The sequence below is a fragment of the Macaca fascicularis genome, chromosome 15, assembly GCF_037993035.2.
Source record: "Macaca fascicularis isolate 582-1 chromosome 15, T2T-MFA8v1.1".
In the NCBI taxonomy this organism is placed as follows: Eukaryota; Metazoa; Chordata; class Mammalia; order Primates; family Cercopithecidae; genus Macaca; species Macaca fascicularis.
In genome coordinates, this window is record NC_088389.1 from 2536008 (window position 1) to 2557726 (window position 21719).

Here is a 21719-nt window from a genome sequence, read left to right on the forward strand (position 1 = left end):
ACACCTGCACTGGGTTTCCTCCCTGGCCCCTCCCATGCCCCAAGCCATCCTCCATAAAGCAGCAGGATGAGCCTGCTAAAGCTGTTCTGAAACGGCCTTCTGGGACCTCCCTCTGCACCCCCCACCTCCAGCCCCAAGTCCAAACTGCATGCCCTGGGTAACCTGGCTCTGGGGACACCCCCGCCTTCTCTCTTCTGACTTTTGTCCCTGACCTCTCTGTGCTGACTGGAGCCCACACTGCTTCACCCCCACTTTGCTTTAGGAATTACTGGGTCTTGGGTTTATGTGTCACTCCAGAAGGGGTAAGTTCTCCATCTCTGCACCCCCTCCACCCTTCCCTTAGAGGGGAGTGCCTGGAGTACCAGGCAGCCTGGAACTCTGTGGGGTATGCACGAGATACGGTACTTCTTCCCAGCCTTGCCTTAGTAGGCTCAGGCAGCCATAACAAGGTGCCACTGGCCAGGTGAGGTGGCTCGCACCTGTAATCCCAGCACTTTGGGAGGCTGAGGCGGGTGGGTCACCTGAGGTCAGGAGTTTGAGACCAGTCTGGTCAACATGGTGAAACCCCGCTTCTACTAAAAATACAAAAATTAGCCCAGTGTGGTGGCAGGTGCCTGTAATCCCAGCTACTTGGGAACCCAGGAGGTGGAGGTTGCAGTTAAGCTGAGATCACGCCACTGCACTCCAGTCTGCATGAGAGAGTAAGACTCCATCTCAAAACAAAACAAAACAACAACAACAACAAAAAAACAAGGCTCCACCGACTAGGGGGTGTGAACAGCAGCCTGGAGGCTGGGGGCTGAGATCACGGGTCAGCAGGGCTGGTGTCTCCTTAGGCCCCTCTCCTTGGCTTGCAGATGCTGTCTTCTCTGTGTCCACACGTGGCTGTCCCTCTTGTGTGTCTATGTACTAATTTCCTCTTCTTATGAGGACACAAGTCCTGTTGGGTTAGGGCCCACCCCAATGACCTCATTTGACCTTCATGACCTCTGGAAAGCCCCTGTCTCAAACACAGACATGCAGAGGTACTGGGGGTCAGGGCCTCAAAACAGGAATGTGAGGGGACCCAAGCCAGCCCGACAATGGCCTTCGCCCATGTGCTGTCATATAGATCCCTTCCCTTTCTGGTCAGTTTTTGGAAAGCCAGTCCAGGCAAACTCCAGGTTCTGCCTCCTCTCCCTCCCACCCAGGCCTTACCCTCAGGGTGCTGGGATGTCCTGCTAAGGGTGTGGTTCGCTCATCTCCCCCTTGTTCTTGGGGGCCAGGCTTGGAATCTAGCTGAGGCAGAGCCTACCTGCTGTCCTTCTTCCTCAGATGTAAAACACCTGAATTTTAGTGGGTGCATGGCTGCCCAGAGCACTCTGCCTTCCTGAGCATCCTGGCACTGGATGCACCTGATGACTTTGTTCAGGTCAACAGAGCGAGAGCAGCAGTGGCAGGCAAGCTGCCCTCTCTCTTCCCTCTTAAATGAGATAAAGACACAATGGTCGGAACTGGTGCAGCCACCTGGGGCCGTGAGGCAGATTTGGGAACAGAGGCCACTACAGCAGGGAACAGACTGAAACGAGCCTGGTCCCTGATTCCCTGTCAACCCTGGACCACTCACTTGTACTTTTACGTGAAAAAAAAATAAAGCTCGGCCAGGCGCGGTGCACGGTGGCTCACGCCTGTAATCCCAGCACTTTGGGAGGCTGAGGCGGGCGATCACCTGAGGTTGGGAGTTCGAGACCAGCCTGACCAACATGGATAAAAATACAAAATAAAAATACAAAATTAGCTGGGCATGGCGGCGCATACCTGTAATCCCAGCTACTGGGGAGGCTGAGACAGAAGAATCGCTTGAACCTGGGAGGCGGAGGTTATGGTGAACCGAGATTGCACCATTGCACTCCAGCCTGGGCAACAAGAACAAAACTCCATCTCAAAAATAAATAAATAAATAAATACAAATTAGCCAGGCGTGGTGGTGGGCGCCTGTAATTGCAGCTACCTGGGAGGCTGAGGCAGGAGAATGGCTTGAACCGGCGAGGTGGAAGTTGCAGTGAGCTGAGATTGCACCATTGCGTTCCAGCCTGGATGACAGAGTGAGACTCTGTCTCAACACAAAAAAACAGAAAAATAAAGCTCCATCTTGCTGAAGCCACTGTCACCTTGAGCTTCCTGTCACTTTGAAGGCCAAGTAGGTACTCAATAAACTTCCTTTCCAGTGCCTGGCAAGGTGAGGCGTGGGGGCTGAGCTGGGTCTGGGGCAGCAGGGACCATGCTGTGGGCCTTCAGTGCTTCGGGGAAGCCAGCTGTAACCCTGATGGACTTGTGGAGGTTCTGTCTGGTCTCCACCTCTTCTTCCTCTTGGGGCTCCGGGCTGTGGGCAGACTTGCCTACCCAGAAGCTTTCTTTCTCCACAGACACAGCTACAACAGGCTAGCTCTGCCTCTGGGGAGTGACTTCGGCTAACAGACGAGTGGGGAATGACAGGCAGGTGGGCGTGACCCACAAGCTCCCCCTCTCCCAGCAGCCAGGCTCTGGCCAGCCTAGCCGCTTTTGCTCTGCCTCTACATGCCAAGTGCTGCAGAGGCAGACCCCCATACAGAGAGGCTGTGGTGGTGTCACGCAGCCTACAGAGCTGGTGCGAACATTTAATTCTGGGGTTCAGCGTTGGGAACTTCCTTGTACATCCTCAGTATGTAACTTGCATGTGATCCTCATATATCAACTGTAGAGTAATAAAGGCGTCATGTGACCTGTCACCATCTTACCCTTCTGGTTTGTTTTTCACCTGCTCAGGTAGAAACTTGGGTGGAGAGAAGGATAAGCCATTTATTAACCCCACACCCCTAGCACCAGCTAGCACAAGTCCTAGCACCTTGGACTTGTCGGAGGTGCAGGGGCTAGAAAGGGAATGACAGAGTGCACAAGCCCCTTCTACCCCGTGCCCCCTAGGTGGTGGCCCCCAGACACACCCTCTCTGCTGGCAGTGCAGACCATCCGTCCCGATACCCTAGAGGAGAACCACCAGCTAGAGGAGAGCCCCTTCTGCTCCAACTTTCTGGGCAGGTCCCAGGCTGGGGCAGCGGCTGTCTGCAGAGGTTTATCAGGCCTGGCCATGCATGCGGATAGAGGATATGACCGGGGTACCCTAGGGTGTGGGGAAGGTCAGCCTGGGGTCGGGGGGCATGAAGGCTGTGTTCCAGACTCCTACTGCCCCCAATCCTCTGTGCCCCGGCTGGAACTCTCCTGGCTTCGCCGATCTGTAAGAGGCAGAGAGAGACAAGCTTGAACCATATCCGTCGTGGCGTGGCGTCACTGTGCCCATTTTATCATGGCAGAAACTGAGTTCTGTAACAAGGACAACAGGCAGTGGGGGCCAGGCCTGGGTCCAATGCAGGGCTTCTCAATCCAGCCTCACTCCTCTTGGGTGCCCACGTGGCTGCGGTGGCCTTGCCACACCCCTCACTCCACGCCCTTCCTCTCCATCTCAGGGGCACTCCAGCCCCTCTTGATTCTTTCCCTGCAAAGGGAGATCTCCAAGATCTGTCTACTGGGCCCACCCCCAGCTCCAACCCATCTGGGAGTCACATGCTGAGGAGACCGGACCAGAGGGAGGGACCCTGTCTAGCCTATCACGTGGGGCACCCAGGCTTGGCTGCCCAAAACACTGGGCGCTGGAGCTGTGGTGTTCACTTCTCGCTAACCCCCAGGCTCTCTCACCTGTGCTCATGTCTTTGGGGAGCTGCCCGGTCTCCAGGAAGAGCCACAGGTTGCTGCATTTCTTCGACTCCACTCTCGTCACCCCATAGCTGGCCACAGAGCCTGCAACTGTGGAGCAGGACATGGAAGGGGGCTGGGGCCTCTGTGCTTCTCAGGATAAGAGAAGTGGGCACAGGCTACTTCCTGACAGACGGGGTGGGTGGGCTCAGGTGGGGCTCCAGCGGAGACCTGGGGGTCCATGTCAGAGTCAGGAACGCAGAACCACAGCCCCAACGCTAGCAGAAACCCACGGCTCAAAGAGACCAGGCAGGGGCCCTGGAGTACCCACCCACGGCCACTAGTAGGCTCCACTGCAAAGGGTATGGAAACTTCCTCTGAATGAACATCTGCAAGCCAAAGGCCACGCCGGTGCCTGCAAAAAGCCGAGGTCCCCATCAGCCTGTACCCGGGGCTGGCCCGGACCCACCTGGCCAGGCCCCCAGCACCTGCGGGCAGGTGACTTGGCGCCCCCTGCTGGGGAGCCAGGGCGGGGCAGGAGGGTGCGTTCTCTCCCAGCCGCAGGGCACCTGGACGCAGCCTACCTGTGACGAAGGTGAAAACGCCCTTCATGAAGGCGTGTGACTGGCATGCGGCATACTCCCCGAGTCCCTGGGGTGGCAGAGCGGGGGCTGAAGGCTCGGTCCCCTGCCCTCTTCCTTCACCGCCTCTCCTGTCCCTCCTCTGGGCACACCCTGGTTGTGGAGGAGTGAGACCCTGGGCGCTTGGACACGTCCCACCTCCCCTATGCCCACCCGGACGCCCTGAGCCCCCTAGCAAGAGAGTGCCCCCAGCCTCCGCCACTCTTCCCCGACGAGGGCACCCCCACGCCCCAGCCCCTCTGCCTCGCTGAGGTCAGCCTCTGGGATCTGAGGCCCGCGTCCCAGACCGGCCTTCTCACCGGGTGCCTGGCAGCCACGGCGTCGTCCACCCGGGACAGGCCCAAGTTCACCATGCTTGGCAGGGCTCGGGGAGCGGGCCTGCGCAGAGGCAGGCGGAGGAGCGGGGCGGGGACCCTGGGGGTGTGGCCTAGAGGACAGGCCTGCGCAGTTGCGGTCGGAGGGGCGGGGCCAGGATCTGGGGGCGTGGAACAGGCGGAGGGGGCGGGGCCTAGGAGACGGGCCTGCGCTGCAGCAGGCGGAGGGGGCGGGACCTGGGAGACGCGGCCTGGGGGCGGGGCCTGAGAGATAAAACTTGGGAGCCGGCTTGCGCAGGCGGAGGTGTCGGATTCTAAGAGGCGGGGCCTGCGGGGGTGCAGGCGGAGGGGCCAGGGCCTTGGATTGGGGGCGGAGCATGGGTCGAACCTGCTGGAGCGCAGGGGAGAGGGGTGGGGACTGGGGCCTGGCCACGCCTCTAGAAGCTTGGGCCCTGTGACCTCCGGCGATGACTGGGCGGGGCGAAGGCGGGCGCCGGGCGGGGCGTGGCTGAGAGCGCGCTCTCCTTCCCCCGGCCTGGCGTCGTTCCCACACTCGCAGAGGGCTAATGATTGTCGGTGTTATTTTGCTTAAGGACTAGAATCGGGTATTGAATCTCTCATAAGCGACCATAAGGAGTGGGGATGTATAAAATTACTGTTGCTGGGCGCGGTGGCTCACGCCTGTAATCTCAGCACTTTGGGAGGCCAAGGCGGGCGGATCACGAGGTCAGGAGATCGAGACCATCCTGGCTAACACGATGAAACCCCGTCTCTACTAAAAATGCAAAAAATTAGCTGGGCCTGGCCGCGGGCGCCTGTGGTCCCCGCTACTTGGGAGGCTGAGGCAGGAGAATGGTGTGAACCCAGGAGGCGGAGCTTGCAGTGAGCCGAGATCGCGCCACTGTACTCCAGCCTGGGCGACTGAGCGAGACTCCGTCTCAAAAAAAATAAAATAAAATAAAATTACTGCTTAGCAAAGTGGTTCTGTAACCAGCAGCTTAGCAACTGAGCCTCAAACTCCTTCTTTTTTTTTTTTTTTGCATGACAGTCTTTACTTTTAAATAATTATCCATACACCAAGTAATAACATGTACAGATCTTGAATTCTATCATCTAGTAATTTTGATTAGGAGAAACTAAAATCAGCCCAAACAATTCCACTAGTATTCACTGGTGTAACCATTAGCAAGAACGGAAGACTTCAAGGCAGGCTGCTGCTTCACACAGGTTACGAATAACTATTTACTACTTTTTCATCGATAAAGCCCCTGACCTTCAAGAAAGTGTTAGGGAAAAACATTATTTAACCCTTTCCTTTCTTCAAAGAATTACGTTTTTAAAAAAACTAGATTAAAGAAAGAAAAAGTCATCACCGATATACATGTTGCTTGAGTCAAAACGCATAGGAAAAAAGACAACATATAACCATTAAATTCCTAAGAAATATGAGGTAAAAAGATGAAATCTTGGCCAGGCGCGGTGGCTCATGCCTGTAATCCCAGCACTTTGGGAGGCCGAGGCGGGTGGGTCACAAGATCGGGAGTTCAAGACCAGCCTGGCCAAGATGGTGAAACCCCGTCTCTACTAAAAATACAAAAATTAGCTGGACGTGGTGGCAGGCGCCTGTAATCCCAGCTACTCGGGAAGCTGAGACAGGAGAATCACTTGAACCTGGGAGGCAGAGGTTGCGGGGAGCCAAGATCGCGCCACTGCACTCCAGCCTGGGCGACAGAGTGAGACTCTGTCTCCAAAAAAAAAAAAAAAAAGCTGAAATCTTTAGATAATTTCTAAGTCTGTACAAAAAAGCTAGATTTGCTACTCTCCAGAAAGTGGAAGGGCCTACTCTATAATATATGGAAATAATTTAATGCCATTTATGGGGAAAAGAAAGAGAGATCAGACTGTTACTGTATCTATGTAGAAAAAGGAAGACATAGGAAACTCCATTTTGATCTGAACTAAGAAAAATTCTTCTGCTTGAAAATGCTGTTAATCTGTAACCTTAGCCCCAACCCTGTGCTCACAGAAACATGTGCTGTACTGACTCAAGGTATGAGGGATTTAGGGCTGTGCAGGGTGTGCTTTGTTAAAAATGTGTTTGCAGGCAGTATGCTTGGTAAAAGTCATCGCCATTCTCCATTCTCAATTACCCAGGGACACAACGCACTGTGGAAAGCCACAGGGAAGCCCGGGTATTGTCCAGGTTTCCCCCCACTGAGACAGCCTGAGATATGGCCTCGTGGGTGTGGGGAAAATAAAGAGAGAGCAGACTGTTACTGTGTCTATGTAGAAAGAGGTAGACATAAGAGACTCCATTTTGTTCTGTATTAAGGAAAATTCTTCTGCCTTGAGTTGCTGTTAATCTGTAACCCTAGCCCCAACCCTGTGCTGGCAGAGACACGTGTTGTGTTGACTCAAGGTTTAATGGATTTAGGGCTATGCAGGATGTGCTTTGTTAAACAAGTGCTTGAAGGCAGTATGCTTGTTAAAAGTCATCACCACTCTCTAATCTCAAGTACCAAGGGACACAATATACTGCGGAAGGCCGAAGGCCGCAGGGACCTCTGCCTAGGAAAGCCAGGTATTGTCCAAGGTTTCTCCCCATGTGATAGTCTGAGATACGGCCTCATGGGAAGGGAAAGACCTGACTGTCCCCCAGCCCGACACACCGACACCGACGACACCGTAAAGGGTCTGTGCTGCGGAGGATTAGTGAAAGAGGAAGGCCTCTTTGCAGTTGAGATAAGAGGAAGGCATCTGTCTCCCGCTCATCCCTGGGAATGGAATGCCTTGGTGTAAAGCCCAACCGTACATTCTATTTACTGAGATAGGAGAAAATCACCCATGGCTGGAAGTGAGACATGCTGGCGACAATACGGCTCTGCCACTCTTTACTGCACTGAGGTGTTTGTGTAAAGTCAAACCTAAATCTGGCCTACGTGCACATCCAGGCACAGTACCTTTCCTTAAACTTATTTATGACACAGATTCCTTTGCTCACATGTTTTCCTGCTGACCCACTCCCCACCATTACCCTGTGGTCCTGCCACATCCCCCTCACTGAGACAGTAGAGATAGTGATCAATAAATACGGACGAACTCAGAGACCAGTGCCGGTGCAGGCCCTCACTTGCTGAGCCCCGGTCCCCTGTATACTTTGTCTCTGTGTCCTATTTCCTTTTCCCAGTCTCTCGTCTCCACCTTGTGAGAAATACCCACAGGTGTAGAGGGGCAGATCCTCTTCATCTGGCACCCATCGTGGGTTCCCTTCTCTAAGGTGAAGATATGCTACAGTGTGATCATTGAGGACAAATCAACGAGAGGTTCCCGAGGACGTCCATGGTCAACCTTGCGGTAAGCTTGTGTGCTCGGAGAACCCAGGGTAACAATGGGACAAACTGACGGTAAATATGCCTCTTATCTCAGCTTCATTAAAATTATCTTAATGAGAGGGGGAGTTAGAGCCTCTACAGAAAATCTAATTACCCTATTTCAAACAATAGAACAATTCTGCCCATGGTTTCCGGAACAAGGAACTTTAGATTTAAAAGATTGGGAAAAAAAATTGGCAAAGAATTAAAACAAGCACATAGGGAAGGTAAAATCCATCCCACTTACAGTAGGGAATGATTGGGCCATTATTAAAGCAGCTTTAGAACCGTTTCAAACAGGAGAAGATAGCATTTCAGTTTCTGATGCCCCTGAAAGCTGTGTAATAGATTGTGAAGGAGAGGCAGGGACAGAATTCGAGAACGGAACGGAAAGTTCACATTGTAAATATGTAGCAGAGTCTGTAATGGCTCGGTCAACGCGAAATGTTGGCTACACTCAATTACGGGAGGTAATATATTCTGAACCATTAAAATTGGGGAGAAAAGGTCCGGAAGTATTGGGGCCATCAGAGTGTAAACCACGATGGCCAACTCCTCCTCCTGCGGTTTCAGATGCCGGTAACATTAGAACCTCAAATGCGGGTTAGACAAGTACAAACCCCAGGAGAATATCAAATAGAAAAGGATAGAGTCTATCCCGGCAATGCCAATCCAGACACAGGATCCAGAATATCAGCCAGTAGAAAATAAGACCCAACCACCGGTAGCCTATCAATACTGGCCGCCAGCCGAATTCGGTACCGGCCGCCCCCAGAAAATCAATACGGACAGTCAGGAAGGTTTCCAGCACCCCAGGGCAGGGCGCTACAGCCGCAGCCGCCCACTGTGAGACTTAATCCTACAGCACCACCTAGTGGACAGAGTGGTGCATTACATAAAATTATTGAAAAGACAAGAAAACAAGGAGATATTGAGGCGTGGCAGTTCCTGGTAATATTAGTCCTTACCGCCTGGAAAAGGGGCCCAGGAGGGAGCACCTCCCCAAGGTGATGCCAGATATGAGTCTTTTTCTGTGAAAATGCTAAAAGACATGAAAGAGGGCGTAAAACAGTATGGACCCAACTCCCGTTACATGAGAACATTGTTGGATTCCATTGCTCATGGAAATAGACTTATTCCTTATGATTGGGAAATTTTGGCCAAATCATCACTCTCACCTTCTCAATTTTTATAATTTAAGACCTGGTGGGTTGATGGGGCACAAGAACAGGTCCAAAAAAATAGGGCTGCCAATCCTCCAGTTAACATAGAGGCAGATCAACTCTTAGGAACAGGTCAAAACTGGAGCACTATTAATCAACAAGCAGTAATGCAAAATGAGGCCATTGAGCAAGTTAGAGCTATCTGCCTTAGGGCCTGGGAAAAAATCCAAGATCCAGGAACCGCCTGCCCCTCGTTCAATACAGTAAGACAAGGCTCTAGAGAGCCCTACCCTGATTTTGTGGCAAGACTCCAAGATGTTGCTCAAAAGTCAATTGCCAATGAGAATGCCTGTAAGGTCATAGTGGAGTTGATGGCGTACGAAAACGCCAATCCTGATTGTCAATCAGCCATTAAGCCATTGAAAGGGAAGGTCCCGGCAGGGCCAGATGCAATCTCAGAGTACGTCAAAGCCTGTGATGGAACCGGAGGGGCTATGCATAAAGCTATGCTTATGGCTCAAGCAATAACTGGGGTCACTTTAGGAGGACAAGTTAGAACATTTGGGGGAAAATGTTATAATTGTGGTCAAATTGGTCATTTAAAAAAGAATTGCCCAGTCTCAAATAAACAAAATATAACAAATCAAACTACAACCGCAAAAACTAAAGAGCCACCTGGCCTGTGTCCAAGATGTGGAAAAGGAAAACATTGGGCTAATCAATGTCATTCTAAATTTGACAGACATGGGTAACCGTTGTTGGGAAACGGGAAGAGGGGCCAGCCTTAGACCCTGCAACAAACTGGGGCATTCCCGATTCAGGCTTTTGTTCCTCAGGGTTTTCAGGGACAACAACCTCCACTGTCACAAGTGCCTCAGGGAATGTGCCAGTTACCACAATATAACAATTGTCCCCACCACAAGCGGCAGTGCAGCAGTAGATTTATGTGCTATGCAAGCAGTGTCTCTGCTTCCAGGGGAGTCCCCACAAAAAATCCTCACAGGGGTATATGGCCCATTGCCTGAGGGGACTGCAGGACTCATCTTAGGAAGATCAAGTCTAAATCTAAAGGGAGTTCAAATTCATACTGGTCTGGTTGATTCAGGCTACAAAGGCAAACTTCAGTTGGTTATTAGCTCCTCAATTCCTTGGAGTGCCAGTCCAGGAGACACGATTGCTCAATTTTTACTCCTGCCTTATATTAAGGTTGGAAACAGTGAAATAAAAAGAACAGGAGAGTTTGGAAGCACTGATCTGGCGGGAAAAGCTGCATATTGGGCAAGTCAGGTCTCAGACAGCAGACCTGTGTGTAAGGCCATTATTCAAGGAAAACAGCTTGAAGGGTTTAGTAGAGACTGGGGTGTGGGTAAAAAACCACCCAGGTACCGAGGCAAGAAACTGAAGGCACAAGCTGTTCCAATATGATAAAGAAAATAGGATAAGAGAAAGTTATATTAGAAATAGGATATAGAGGCTGGGTGCGGTGGCTCAAGCCTGTAATTCCAGCACTTTGGGAGGCCGAGACGGGCGGATCATGAGGTCAGGAGATCAACACCATCCTGGCTAACACAGTGAAACCCCGTCTCTACTAAAAAATACAAAAAAACTAGCCGGGCAAGGTGGCGGCGCCTGTAGTCCCAGCTACTCGGGAGGCTGAGGCAGGAGAATGGTGTGAACCCGGGAGGCGGAGCTTGCAGTGAGCTGAGATCCGGCCACTGCACACCAGCCTGGGTGACAGAGCGAGACTCCGTCTCAAAAAAAGAAAAAGAAATAGGATATAGAGATGATTATATATGGTTGTTATCAATCATTCGTTTTTAGTATTATTCTTTTTATTATTATTATAACCAACGAAAAACCAGGCCATACAGAGTTAGGAGCTGAAGGGACATTGTGAGAAGTGACCAGAAGACGAGAGTGTGAGCCTCTGTCACGTCCAGACAGGGCCACTTGAGGGCTCCTTGGTCTAGCGGTAGCACCAGTGCCTGGGAAGGCACCTGTTACTTAGCAGACCTTGGTTTAGCCAGTGCCTGGGAAAGCACCGTTACTTAGCAGACCAGTAAAGGGAGTCTCCCTTTCCTTGGGGGAGTTAGGGAACTCTCTGCTCCACCAGCTCTTGTGGGCGGCCTGACATTAGCCAGGCCTGCCCGCAGTCATCTGGAGGCTTCAATGTCTCCCCGTGGTGCTGTGCTTCAGTGGTCACGCTTCTTGTCCACTTTCATGGTCCGCCTGTACACCTGGCTCCCCCTTTTAAGTTCTTAGAAGACAGCAGTAGCAGAATTAGCAAAAGTATTACAGTCTTTGATCTCTCTGATAAGTTCGTGGAAGATAGGCTGACATATGCTGCCCTCGCTCTCTGCTGTGGCTACCACAAAGGGAAAGGCCCCCTGTCACGTGGACACGTGACTTGATTGACCTCATCAATCATTTGAGATGACTCACATTCCTTACCCTGCCCCCTTGCCTTGTATACAATAAATAGCAGTGTGTCCAGGCATTCGAGGCTGCTACCGGACTCCAACGTAGCCTCCTGGGCCCAGCTGTCTTTCATACTCTCTCTTAGTCTCGTGTCTTTCTTTCTGCAATCTCTTTTTTTTTTTTTTTTTTTTTGAGACGGAGTCTCGCTCTGTTGCCCAGGCTGGAGTGCAGTGGCGCGATCTTGGCTCACTGCAAGCTCCGCCTCCCGGGTTCATGCCATTCTCCTGCCTCAGCCTCCTGAGTAGCTGGGACTACAGGCACCCACCACCACGCCTGGCTAATTTTTTTTGTATTTTTAGTAGAGAAGAGGCTTCACCATGGTCTCGATCTCCTGACCTTGTGATCCGCCCGCCTCGGCCTCCCAAAGTGCTGGGATTACAGGCGTGAGCCACCGCGCCCGGCCTCTTTCTACAATCTCTTGTCTCTGCACACAAAGAGAAAACCCACAGGCTCTGCAGGGCTGGACCCTACACTGGGGCGACGTCTCTATCAATGCTTTGGATCAGTGGCCAAGAAACTGACCAAAACAACAGACGGCTGCAAGTTTGGTGGGTGTAGGCACTGCCTCAGAGGTGTATCAAAGTACTATGATTTTACATTGTTTAGGGCCAGATAATCAAAAAAGTACTGTTCAGCCAATGACTACTCCAATTCCTGTTAATCTGTGGGGTCGAGATTTATTACAACAAAGGGGTGTGGAAATCACTATGCCCGCTCCATTATACAGCCTCATGAGTCAAAAAATCATGACTAAAATGGGATATGTACCGGAAAAAGGACTAGGAAAGAGTGAAAATGGCATTAAAGTCCCAACTGAGGCTGAGGGAGATCAAGGAAAAAAAGGGAATAGGGTATCCTTTTTAGGGGCAGCCACTGTAGAGCCTCCAAAACCCATTCCATTAACTTGGAAAACAGAAAAACCTGTATGGATAAATCAGTGGCTGCTACCAAAACAAAAACTGGAGGCTTTACATTTATTAGCAAAGGAACAATTAGAAAAGGGACATACTGAGCCTTCATTTTCGCCTTGGAATCCTCCTGTGTTTGTAATTCAGAAAAAATCCAGCAGATGGCCCATGCTAACTGAATGAAGAGTTGTTAATACCGTAATTCAACCCACGGGGGTCTCCAACCCGGGTTGCCCTGTAGGGCCATGATCCCCAAAGATTGGCCTTTAATTATAATTGATCTGGGGCCGGGAGCGGTGGCTCAAGCCTGTAATCCCAGCACTTTGGGAGGCCGAGACGGGTGGATCACGAGGTCAGGAGATCAAGACCATCCTGGCTAACATGGTGAAACCCCGTCTCTACTAAAAAATACAAAAAAAAAAAAAACTAGCCGGGCGAGGTGGCGGGTGCCTGTAGTCCCAGTTACTCAAGAGGCTGAGGCAGGAGAATGGCTAAACCCAGGAGGCGGAGCTTGCAGTGAGCTGAGATCCGGCCACTCCAGCCCGGGGGACAGAGCGAGACTCCGTCTCAAAAAAAAATTGTAATTGATCGGAAGGACTGCCTTTTTTTTTTTTTTTTTTTTTTTTTTACCATTCTTCTGGTGAAGCAGGATTTTGAAAAATGTGCTTATACTATACCAGCCATAAATAATAAGAAACCAGCTACCAGGTATGTTAAACAGCCCAGCTATTTGTCAGACTTTCATAGTTCAAGCTCGTCATCCAGTTAGAGACAAGTTTTCAGACTGTTATATCATTCATTATGTAGATGATTTTTTTTTTTTTTTTTTTTTTTTTTTTTGAGACGGAGTCTCGCTCTGTCGCCCAGGCTGGAGTGCAGTGGCCGGATCTCAGCTCACTGCAAGCTCCGCCTCCCGGGTTCACGCCATTCTCCTGCCTCAGCCTCCCGAGTAGCTGGGACTACAGGCGCCTGCCACCTCGCCTGGCTAATTTTTTTGTATTTTAGTAGAGACGAGGTTTCACCGTGTTAGCCAGGATAGTCTCGATCTCCTGACCTCGTGATCTGCCCGTCTCGGACTCCCAAAGTGCTGGGATTACAGGCTTGAGCCACCGTGCCCGGCATGTAGATGATATTCTATGTGCTACAGAAATGAGAGACAAATTGATTGACTGTTACACATTTCTGCAAACAGAGGTTGCCAACGCAGTACTGACAATAGCATCTAATAAGATTCAGACCTCTACTGCTTTTCATTATTTAGGGATACAAGTAGAAAATAGAAAATTGGCTGGGCGTGGTGGCTCACACCTGTAATCCCAGCACTTTGGGAGGCCGAGGTGGGCAGATCATGAGGTCAAGAGATCAAAACCATCCTCGCTAACATGGTGAAACCCCGTCTCTACTAAAAATACAAAAAATTAGCCGGGAGTGGTGGCGGGTACCTGTATTCCCAGCTACTTGGGAGGCTGAGGCAGGAGAATGGCATGAACCCGGGAGGCGGAGCTTGCAGTGAGCCGAGATAGCACCACTGCACTCCAGTCTGGGCAACAGAGCGAGACTCTGCCTCAAAAAAAAAAAGAAAAAAGAAAAATTAAACCACAAAAAATAGAAATAAGAAAAGACACATTAAAAACATTAAATGACTTTCAAAAATTGCTAGGAGATATTAATTAGATTCTGCCAACTCTAGGCATTCCTACTTACACCATGTCAAATGTGTTCTGTATCTTAAGAGGGGACCCAGACTTAAATAGTAAAAGAATGTTAACCCCAGAGGCAGCAAAAGATATTGAATTAGTTGAAGAAAAAATTCAATCAGCACAAGTAAATAGAATAGATCCCTTGGCCCCACTCCAACTTTTGGTTTTTGCTGCTACACACTCTCCAACAGGCACCACTGTTCAAAATACTGATCTTGTGGAGTGGTCATTCCTTCCTTACAGTACAATTAAGACTTTTACATTGTACTTGGATCAAACGGCTACATTAATTGGTCGGGCAAGACTACGAATAATCTAACTGTCTGGAAGTGACGCAGACAAAATCACTGTTCCTTTAAACAAGGAACAGGTTAGACAAGCCTTTATCAATTCTGGTGCATGGCAGACTGGTCTTGCTGATATTGTGGGAATTATTGACAATCATTACCCAAAAACAAAAATCTTCCAGTTTTTAAAACTACTTGGATTTTACCTAAAATTACCAGACATAAACCTTTAGAAAATGCTCTGACAGTGTTTACTGATGGTTCCAGCAATTGAAAAGTGACTTACACCGGGCCAAAAAACGAGCCACTGAAACTCAATATCACTCAGCTTAAAAAGCAGGATCAGTTGCCATCATTACAGTGTTACAAGATTTTAATCAGCCTATTAATATTGTATCAGATTCTGCATATGTAGTACAGGCTACAAGGGATATTGAGCCAGCCCTAATCAAATATAGCATAGATGGTCAGTTAAACCAGCTGTTCAGTTTATTACAACAAACAGTGAGAAAAAGAAATTTCCCATTTTATATTACTCATGTTTGAACACACACTAATTTACCAGGGCCTTTAACTAAAGCAAATGAACAAGCTGACTTACTGGTGTCATCTGCATTCATAAAAGCACAAGAACTTCATGCTTTGACCCTTGTAGATGTGACAGGATTTAAAAATAAATTTAAGGCCAGGCGCAGTGGCTCAAGCCTGTAATCCCAGCACTTTGGGAGGCCGAGACGGGCGGATCACGAGGTCAGGAAATCGAGACCATCCTGGCTAACATGGTGAAACCCCGTCTCTACTAAAAAATACAAAAAACTAGCCGGGTGAGGTGGTGGGCGCCTGTAGTCCCAGTTACTCGGGAGGCTGAGGCAGGAGAATGGCGTAAACCTGGGAGGCGGAGCTTGCAGTGAGCTGAGATCCGGCCACTGCACTCCAGCCTGGGCGACAGAGCGAGACTCCGTCTCAAAAAAAATTAAAAAATTAAAAAAATAAAAAATAATAATAAAAAATAAATTTAATATCACATGGAAACAGGCAAAAAATATTGTACAATATTGCACCCAGTGTCAAGTCCTACACCTGCCCACTTAGGAGGCAGGAGTTAATCCCAGAAGTCTGTGTGCTAATGCATTATGGCAAACGGATGTCACACATGTACCTTCATTTGGAAAATTATCATGTGTCCATGTGACAGTAGATCCTTATTCACATTTCATGTGGGCAATCTGCCGGACAGGAGAAAGTACTTCCCATGTTAAAAGACATTTATTATCTTGTTTTGCTGTCATGGGAGTTCCAGAAAAAATCAAAACTGACAATGGGCCAGGATACTGTAGTAAAGCATTCCAAAAATTCTTAAATCAGTGGAAAATAGGCCAGGTGCGGTGGCTCAAGCCTGTAATCCCAGCACTTTGGGAGGCCGAGACGGGCGGCTCACGAGGTCAGGAGATCGAGACCATCCTGGTTAACACGGTAAAACCCCATCTCTACTACAAAAAGTACAAAAAAACTAGCCAGGCGAGGTGGCGGGCGCCTGTAGTCCCAGCTACTCGGGAGGCTGAGGCAGGAGAATGGCATGAACCTGGGAGGCGGAGCTTGCAGTGAGCTGAGATCCGGCCACTGCACTCCAGCCTGGGCGACAGAGTGAGACTCCGTCTCAAAAAAAAAAAAAAAAAAAAAAAAATCAGTGGAAAATGACACATACAACAGGAATTCCCTATAATTCCCAATGACAGGCCATAGTTGAAAGAACTAATAGAACACTGAAAACTCAATTGGTTAAACAAAAAGAAGGGGGAGACAGTAAGGAGTATACCACTCCTCAGATGCAACTTAATCTAGCACTGTCTACTTTAAAATTTTCAAACATTTATAGAAATCATACTACTACCTCTGCAGAACAACATCTTACTGATAAAAAGAACAGCCCACACGAAGGAAAACTGATTTGGTGGAAAGACAACAAAAATAAAACATGGGAAATAGGGAAGGTGGTAACGTTGTGGAGAGGTTTTGCTTGTGTTTCATTCACCAGGAGAAATTCAGCTTCCTGTTTGGATACCCGCTAGACATTTAAAGTTCTACAATGAACCCATTGGAGATGCAAAGAAGAGCACCTCTGTGGAGACGGAGACACCGCAATCGAGCACCATCGGCTCCCCAGATGAACAGAATGGTGATATTAAAATAATAAATTTTCAAAGCATCAAAAGCCCATTTAAATTTGGTACCAGGAACTGAGGCAATTGTGGGATTTGCTGATGACCTCGCAAGTCTTAACCCTGTCACTTGGGCTAAAACCCTTGGAAGTTCCACTACCGTAAATTTCATATTAATCCTTGTGTGCCTGTTCTCTCTGTTGTTAGTTTACAGGTGTACCCAGCAGCTCCGAAGAGACAGCGACCATCGAGAACAGACCCTGATCATGATGGCAGTTTTGTCAAAAAGAAAAGGGGGAAATGTGAGGGAGAGATCAGACTGTTAGGGTGTGAAATCAGACTGTTAGGGCGTCACATTTACATGAGTCAAAGCATGAAGTTCTTGTGCTTTTATGAATGCAGATGACACCAGTAAGTCAGCATGTTCACTTGCTTTAGTTAAAGGCCCTGGTAAATTAGTGTGTGTTCAAACATGAGTAATATAAAATGGGAAATTTCTTTTTCTCACTGTTTGTTGTAATAAATTGAAATGTGTGAGATCAGACTGTTAGGGTGTCCATGTAGAAAAAGGAAGACATAAGAAACTCCATTTTGATCTGTACTAAGAAAACTTCTTCTGCTTGCAAATGCAGTTAATCTGTAACCTTAGCCCCAACCCTGTGCTAGCAGGAACCTGTGCTGTGTTGACTCAAGGTTTAATGGATTTAGGGCTGGGCAGGATGTGCTTTGTTAAATATGTGTCTGCAGGCAGTATGCTTGGTAAAAGTCATCGCCATTCTCCATTCTCAATTACCAGGGACAATGCACTGTGAAAAACCGCAGGGACCTCTGCCCAAGAAAGCCTGGGCATTGTCCAAGGTTTCCCCACACTGAGACAGCCTGAGATATGGCCTCGTGGGAAGGGAAAGACCTTACCATCTCCCAGCCCGACACCCGTAAAGGGTCTGTGTTGAGGAGGATTAGTGAAAGAGGAAGTCCTCTTTGCAGTTGAGATAAGAGGAAGGCATCTGTCTCCTGCTCCTCCCTGGGAATGGAATGTCTCGGTGTAAAACCCGACCGTACATTCTATTTACTGAGATAGGAGAAAACTGCCCATGGCTGGAGGTGAGACATGCTGTTGACGATACTGCTCTGCTACACTTTACTGCACTGAGATGTTTGTGTAAAGTTAAACATAAATCTGGCCTACGTGCACATCCAGGCACAGCACCTTTCCTTAAACTTATTTATGACACATTCCTTTGCTCACATGTTTTCCTGCTGACCCTCTCCCCACCATTACTCTGTAGTCCTGCCACATTACCCTCACCGAGATAATAGAGATAGTGATCAATAAACACGGAGGAACTCAGAGACCAGCGCTGGTGCAGGCCCTCACTTGCTGAGCGTTGGTCCCCTGGACCCACTTTTCTTCCTCTATAGTTTTTCTCTGTGTCTTATTTCTTTTCTCAGTCTCTTGTCCCCACCTTGCGAGAAATACCCACAGGTGTGGAGGGGCAGGCCCCCTTCACCATTCCATAAGAATATAACGGCCGAGCGCGGTGGCTCAAGCCTGTAATCTCAGCACTTTGGGAGACCGAGATGGGTGGATCACGAGGTCAGGAGATCGAGACCATCCTGGCTAACATGGTGAAACCCCGTCTCTACTAAAAAAAAAAATACAAAAAAACTAGCCAGGCGCGGTGGTGAGCACCTGTAGTCCCAGCTACTCAGGAGGCTGAGGCAGGAGAATGGCGTAAACCCGGGAGGCGGAGCTTGCAGTGAGCGGAGATCACGCCACTGCACTCCAGCCTGGGCGACAGAGCGAGACTCCATCTCAAAAAAAAAAAAAAAAAAAAAAAAAAGAATATAACAAGAGCTGTGCTAAAGATTCATAATCCACGAGGGCATCTAAAATGCCAACCCACAGGACAGGTGCTTCTTTCTTCTTGTATCCATTTATGTGGTCGTTTTCAAGGATTTCTGGCCAAATGTCACCGACAAAAGCCAGGAGGTTATCCCAGACTTCATCCCTGTTGTGAGGAATGTAGGTCTGGAGGATGGTCATCTTTTCCTGGGCCTCCTTCTCCACTTCGGTGCTACCAGTGCCCTGGATCCCAGTGCCGCAGCTTCCTTGGCCTTCAACTCTTTCTCCCTCTGCAGGTGGTGGTAGTGTTCAATTTCAGCCTGAGCTGCTTCTTTGGCCTGCATCAGCCTCCAGTTCTTTCTCTTTTTTTTTGAGACGGAGTCTCGCTCTGTGGCCCAGGCTGGAGTGTAGTGGTGGTGATCTCGATTTACTGCAACCTCTACCTCCCAGGTTCAAACACTTCTCTGCCTCAGCCTCCTGAGTAGCTGGGACTACAGGCATGTGCCACCATGTTGCGGGAAATCAGGGACCCCGAACACAGGGACTGACTAGAGCCACGGCAGAGGAAAATAAATTGTGAAGATTTCACAGACATTTATCAGTTCCCAAATAATACTTTTATAATTTCTTATGCCTGTCTTTACTTTAATCTCTTAATCCTGTTATATTTGTAAGCTGAGGATGTACATCACCTCAGGACCACTGTGATAATTGTGTTAACTGTATAAATTGATTGCAAAACATGTGTGTTTGAACAACATGAAATCAGTGCACCTTGAAAAAGAACAGAATAACGGCAATTTTTAGGGAACAAGGGAAGACAACCATAAGGTCTGACTGCCTGCGGGGTTGGGAAAAAGAGCCATATTTTTCTTCTTGCAGAGCCTATAAATGGATGTGGAAGTAGGAGAGCTATTGCTAAATTCTTTTCCTAGCAAAGAATATTAATATTAATACCCTAGGAAAGGAATGCATTCCTGTGGGGAGGTCTATAAACAGCCGCTCTGGGAGTGTCTGTCTTATGCAGTTGAGATAAGGACTGAGATACGCCCTGGTCTCCTGCCATACCCTCAGGCTTACTAGGGTTGGGAAACTCCACTCTGGTAAATTTGTGATCAGACCAGTTCTCTGCTCTCGAACCCTGTTTTCTGTTGTTTAAGATATTTATCAAGACAATACGTGCACCGCTGAACATAGACCCTCATCAGTGGTTCTGCTTTTGCCCTTTGACTTCTGATCTTTGTTGGACTCTTATCAGTAGTTCTGCTTTTGCCTTTTGTCCTGTTCCCTCAGAAGCACGTGATCTTTGTTAGACCCTTATTAGTAGTTCTGCTTTTTGCCCTTTGAAGCATGTGATTTTGGACCTACTTGCTGTTTGTACACCCCCTCCCCTTTTGAAACCCTTAATAAAAACTTGCTGGTTTTGAGGTTCAGGCAGGCATCAGGGTCCTACCAATATGTGATGTCACCCCTGGTGGCCCAGCAGTAAAAATTCCTCTCTTTTTACGGTCTCTCTTTGTTTCTCAGCCACCCAACACTTATGGAAAATAGAAAGAACCTATGTCGAAAAATTCGGGTGGCTTCCCCCAATACCACCACCCCTGGCTAATTTTTGTATTTTTAGTATTTTAGTAGAGACAGGGTTTCACTGTGTTACCCAGGATGGTCTCAATCTTCTGACCTCATGACCCATCCACCTTGACCTCCACTTCTTTCTTTTGCAGGCATCAGACACCTTCTCAGCGTCCTGCTTCTCAGCCTGCAGCAGCTGCTGAATCCCCTGAGATGGACTGGCCATTGTGGCAGCAATTTTGAGACCAAGGCAAGTGGCCTAAAGCATCTTGAAGGCCCCTTGGGTCTTCAAACTGCATTTTAAACTGTTCTTTCTTCTTTATGTTTTCCTCTCCTGGCTCCAGGTCTCAAGATACAACTTTGAGACAAACTGCCTGTATGACACCTCTCATTTTGAAACACAGCCTCAGAGTCCTACCCCATTTCCTTCTTCATCCTATACTCCCAGGCCTTATGCACAATTATTTACCTGGACACGTGTTCAGCACACACTGTGCTGTCTTATCTGGCCATATATTTTCTTAGAGGCTTCAGGGGTCGGATTCTGACAGGGACCAGGCACCTCCGGAATTCTCTCTCCAACAAAAGATAACTTCAGGGGCGGAACCCACTGCCGGCTGCAGAGTGACTAAGAGATTGACTAGGACTAGTTTATAACCCGGCAGGATCCATGATGGCACCAGCCCCTTCACCAAATGGAACAACAGTTCAAGAGGACCACCAGGGCAAGGCACGCCCTGGCCCCCTTGCCTCTTTTGCATTCCAAACTCTTGCATTCCAAACTCTTTATTTTATTTATTTATTTATTTATTTATTTATTTATTTATTTATTTTTGAGATGGAGTCTCGCTCTGTTGCCCAGGCTGGAGTGCAGTGGCCAGATCTCAGCTCACTGCAAGCTCCGCCTCCCAGGTTCACGCCATTCTCCTGCCTCGGCCTCCCGAGTAGCTGGGACTACAGGCACCCGCCACCTCGCCCAGCTAGTTTTTTGTATTTTTTAGTAGAGACGGGGTTTCACCATGTTAGCCAGGATGGTCTCAATCTCCTGACCTCATGATCCGCCCGCCTTGTGTCTCGGCAGACATGACTCCAGCAGCTGGGTGGCTCAGTGCAGGCTGCACTGTCTGCCTCCAAGATGGCTTCTTTGCTCCCATGTCTGTTGCCTCGACTGGGGTGGCTGAAGGACGGTGTTATGAACTGAATTGTGTCCCCTCAGATTTAGACACTCACATCCTAATCCCCAATGTGAGTGTATTGGAGACAGGGCCTTTAAGGAGTTAATTAGGGTAAAATGAGGCTGTAAGGGTGGGCCCCTATCTAAGAGGACTGGTGTCCATATAAGAGGAAGGGACACCAGAGTGTGATGCAGAGGAAAGAACATGTGAGGACAAAGCAGCCAGAAGGCGGCCGTCTGCAAACCATGGAGAGAGGCCTCACCAGAGACCAAACCTGCAGACACCTTGATCTGGGACTTCCAGCCCCCTGAGCTGTGGGAACATGCATTTCTGTTGTTTGAGTGGCCCTGTCTATAGTATTCTGTGATGGCAACCTGAGCTGACAAGGACAGAAGGGCTC

The 21719-nt window shown here is 49.0% G+C and overlaps 1 protein-coding gene and 1 pseudogene across 3 annotated transcripts; both read right to left on the reverse strand.

The window, feature by feature from the left end:
- Positions 1–2797: 2797 nt before the first annotated feature.
- Positions 2798–4726, reverse strand: TMEM141 (transmembrane protein 141). Of its 3 annotated transcripts, none has more exons than XR_012424085.1 (5): positions 4646–4726; positions 4290–4356; positions 4037–4120; positions 3709–3936; positions 2798–3248 (listed from the first exon to the last, which is right to left on the reverse strand). XR_012424085.1 is itself a non-coding variant. In XM_045374127.2 (5 exons), exons 1-5 carry the CDS (start codon positions 4697–4699, stop codon positions 3196–3198), a joined length of 366 nt encoding a protein of 121 aa, XP_045230062.2. In that variant the 5' UTR covers positions 4700–4726; the 3' UTR covers positions 2798–3195. The 3 variants fall into 3 exon arrangements, 2 of the variants coding, with proteins under 2 accessions (XP_045230062.2, XP_073872091.1); XM_045374127.2 differs by having other exon boundaries at positions 3709–3816; XM_074015990.1 differs by lacking the exon at positions 4037–4120 and having other exon boundaries at positions 3709–3816.
- Positions 4727–17727: 13001 nt separating this feature from the next.
- Positions 17728–20370, reverse strand: LOC123569052 (V-type proton ATPase subunit G 1-like; annotated as a pseudogene).
- Between the last annotated feature and the right edge of the window lie 1349 nt (positions 20371–21719).

Coding starts and splice junctions, on each gene's coding strand:
- TMEM141 (XM_045374127.2), bottom strand. CDS start 4,699: ATGGTGAACTTGGGCCTGTCCCGGGTGGACGACGCCGTGGCTGCCAGG. Junction 4,357..4,645: donor CCGTGGCTGCCAGGCACCCG/GTGAGAAGGCCG, acceptor CTGCCACCCCAG/GGACTCGGGGAGTATGCCGC. Junction 3,249..3,708: donor CCCCAAAGACATGAGCACAG/GTGAGAGAGCCT, acceptor TGCCTCTTACAG/ATCGGCGAAGCCAGGAGAGT.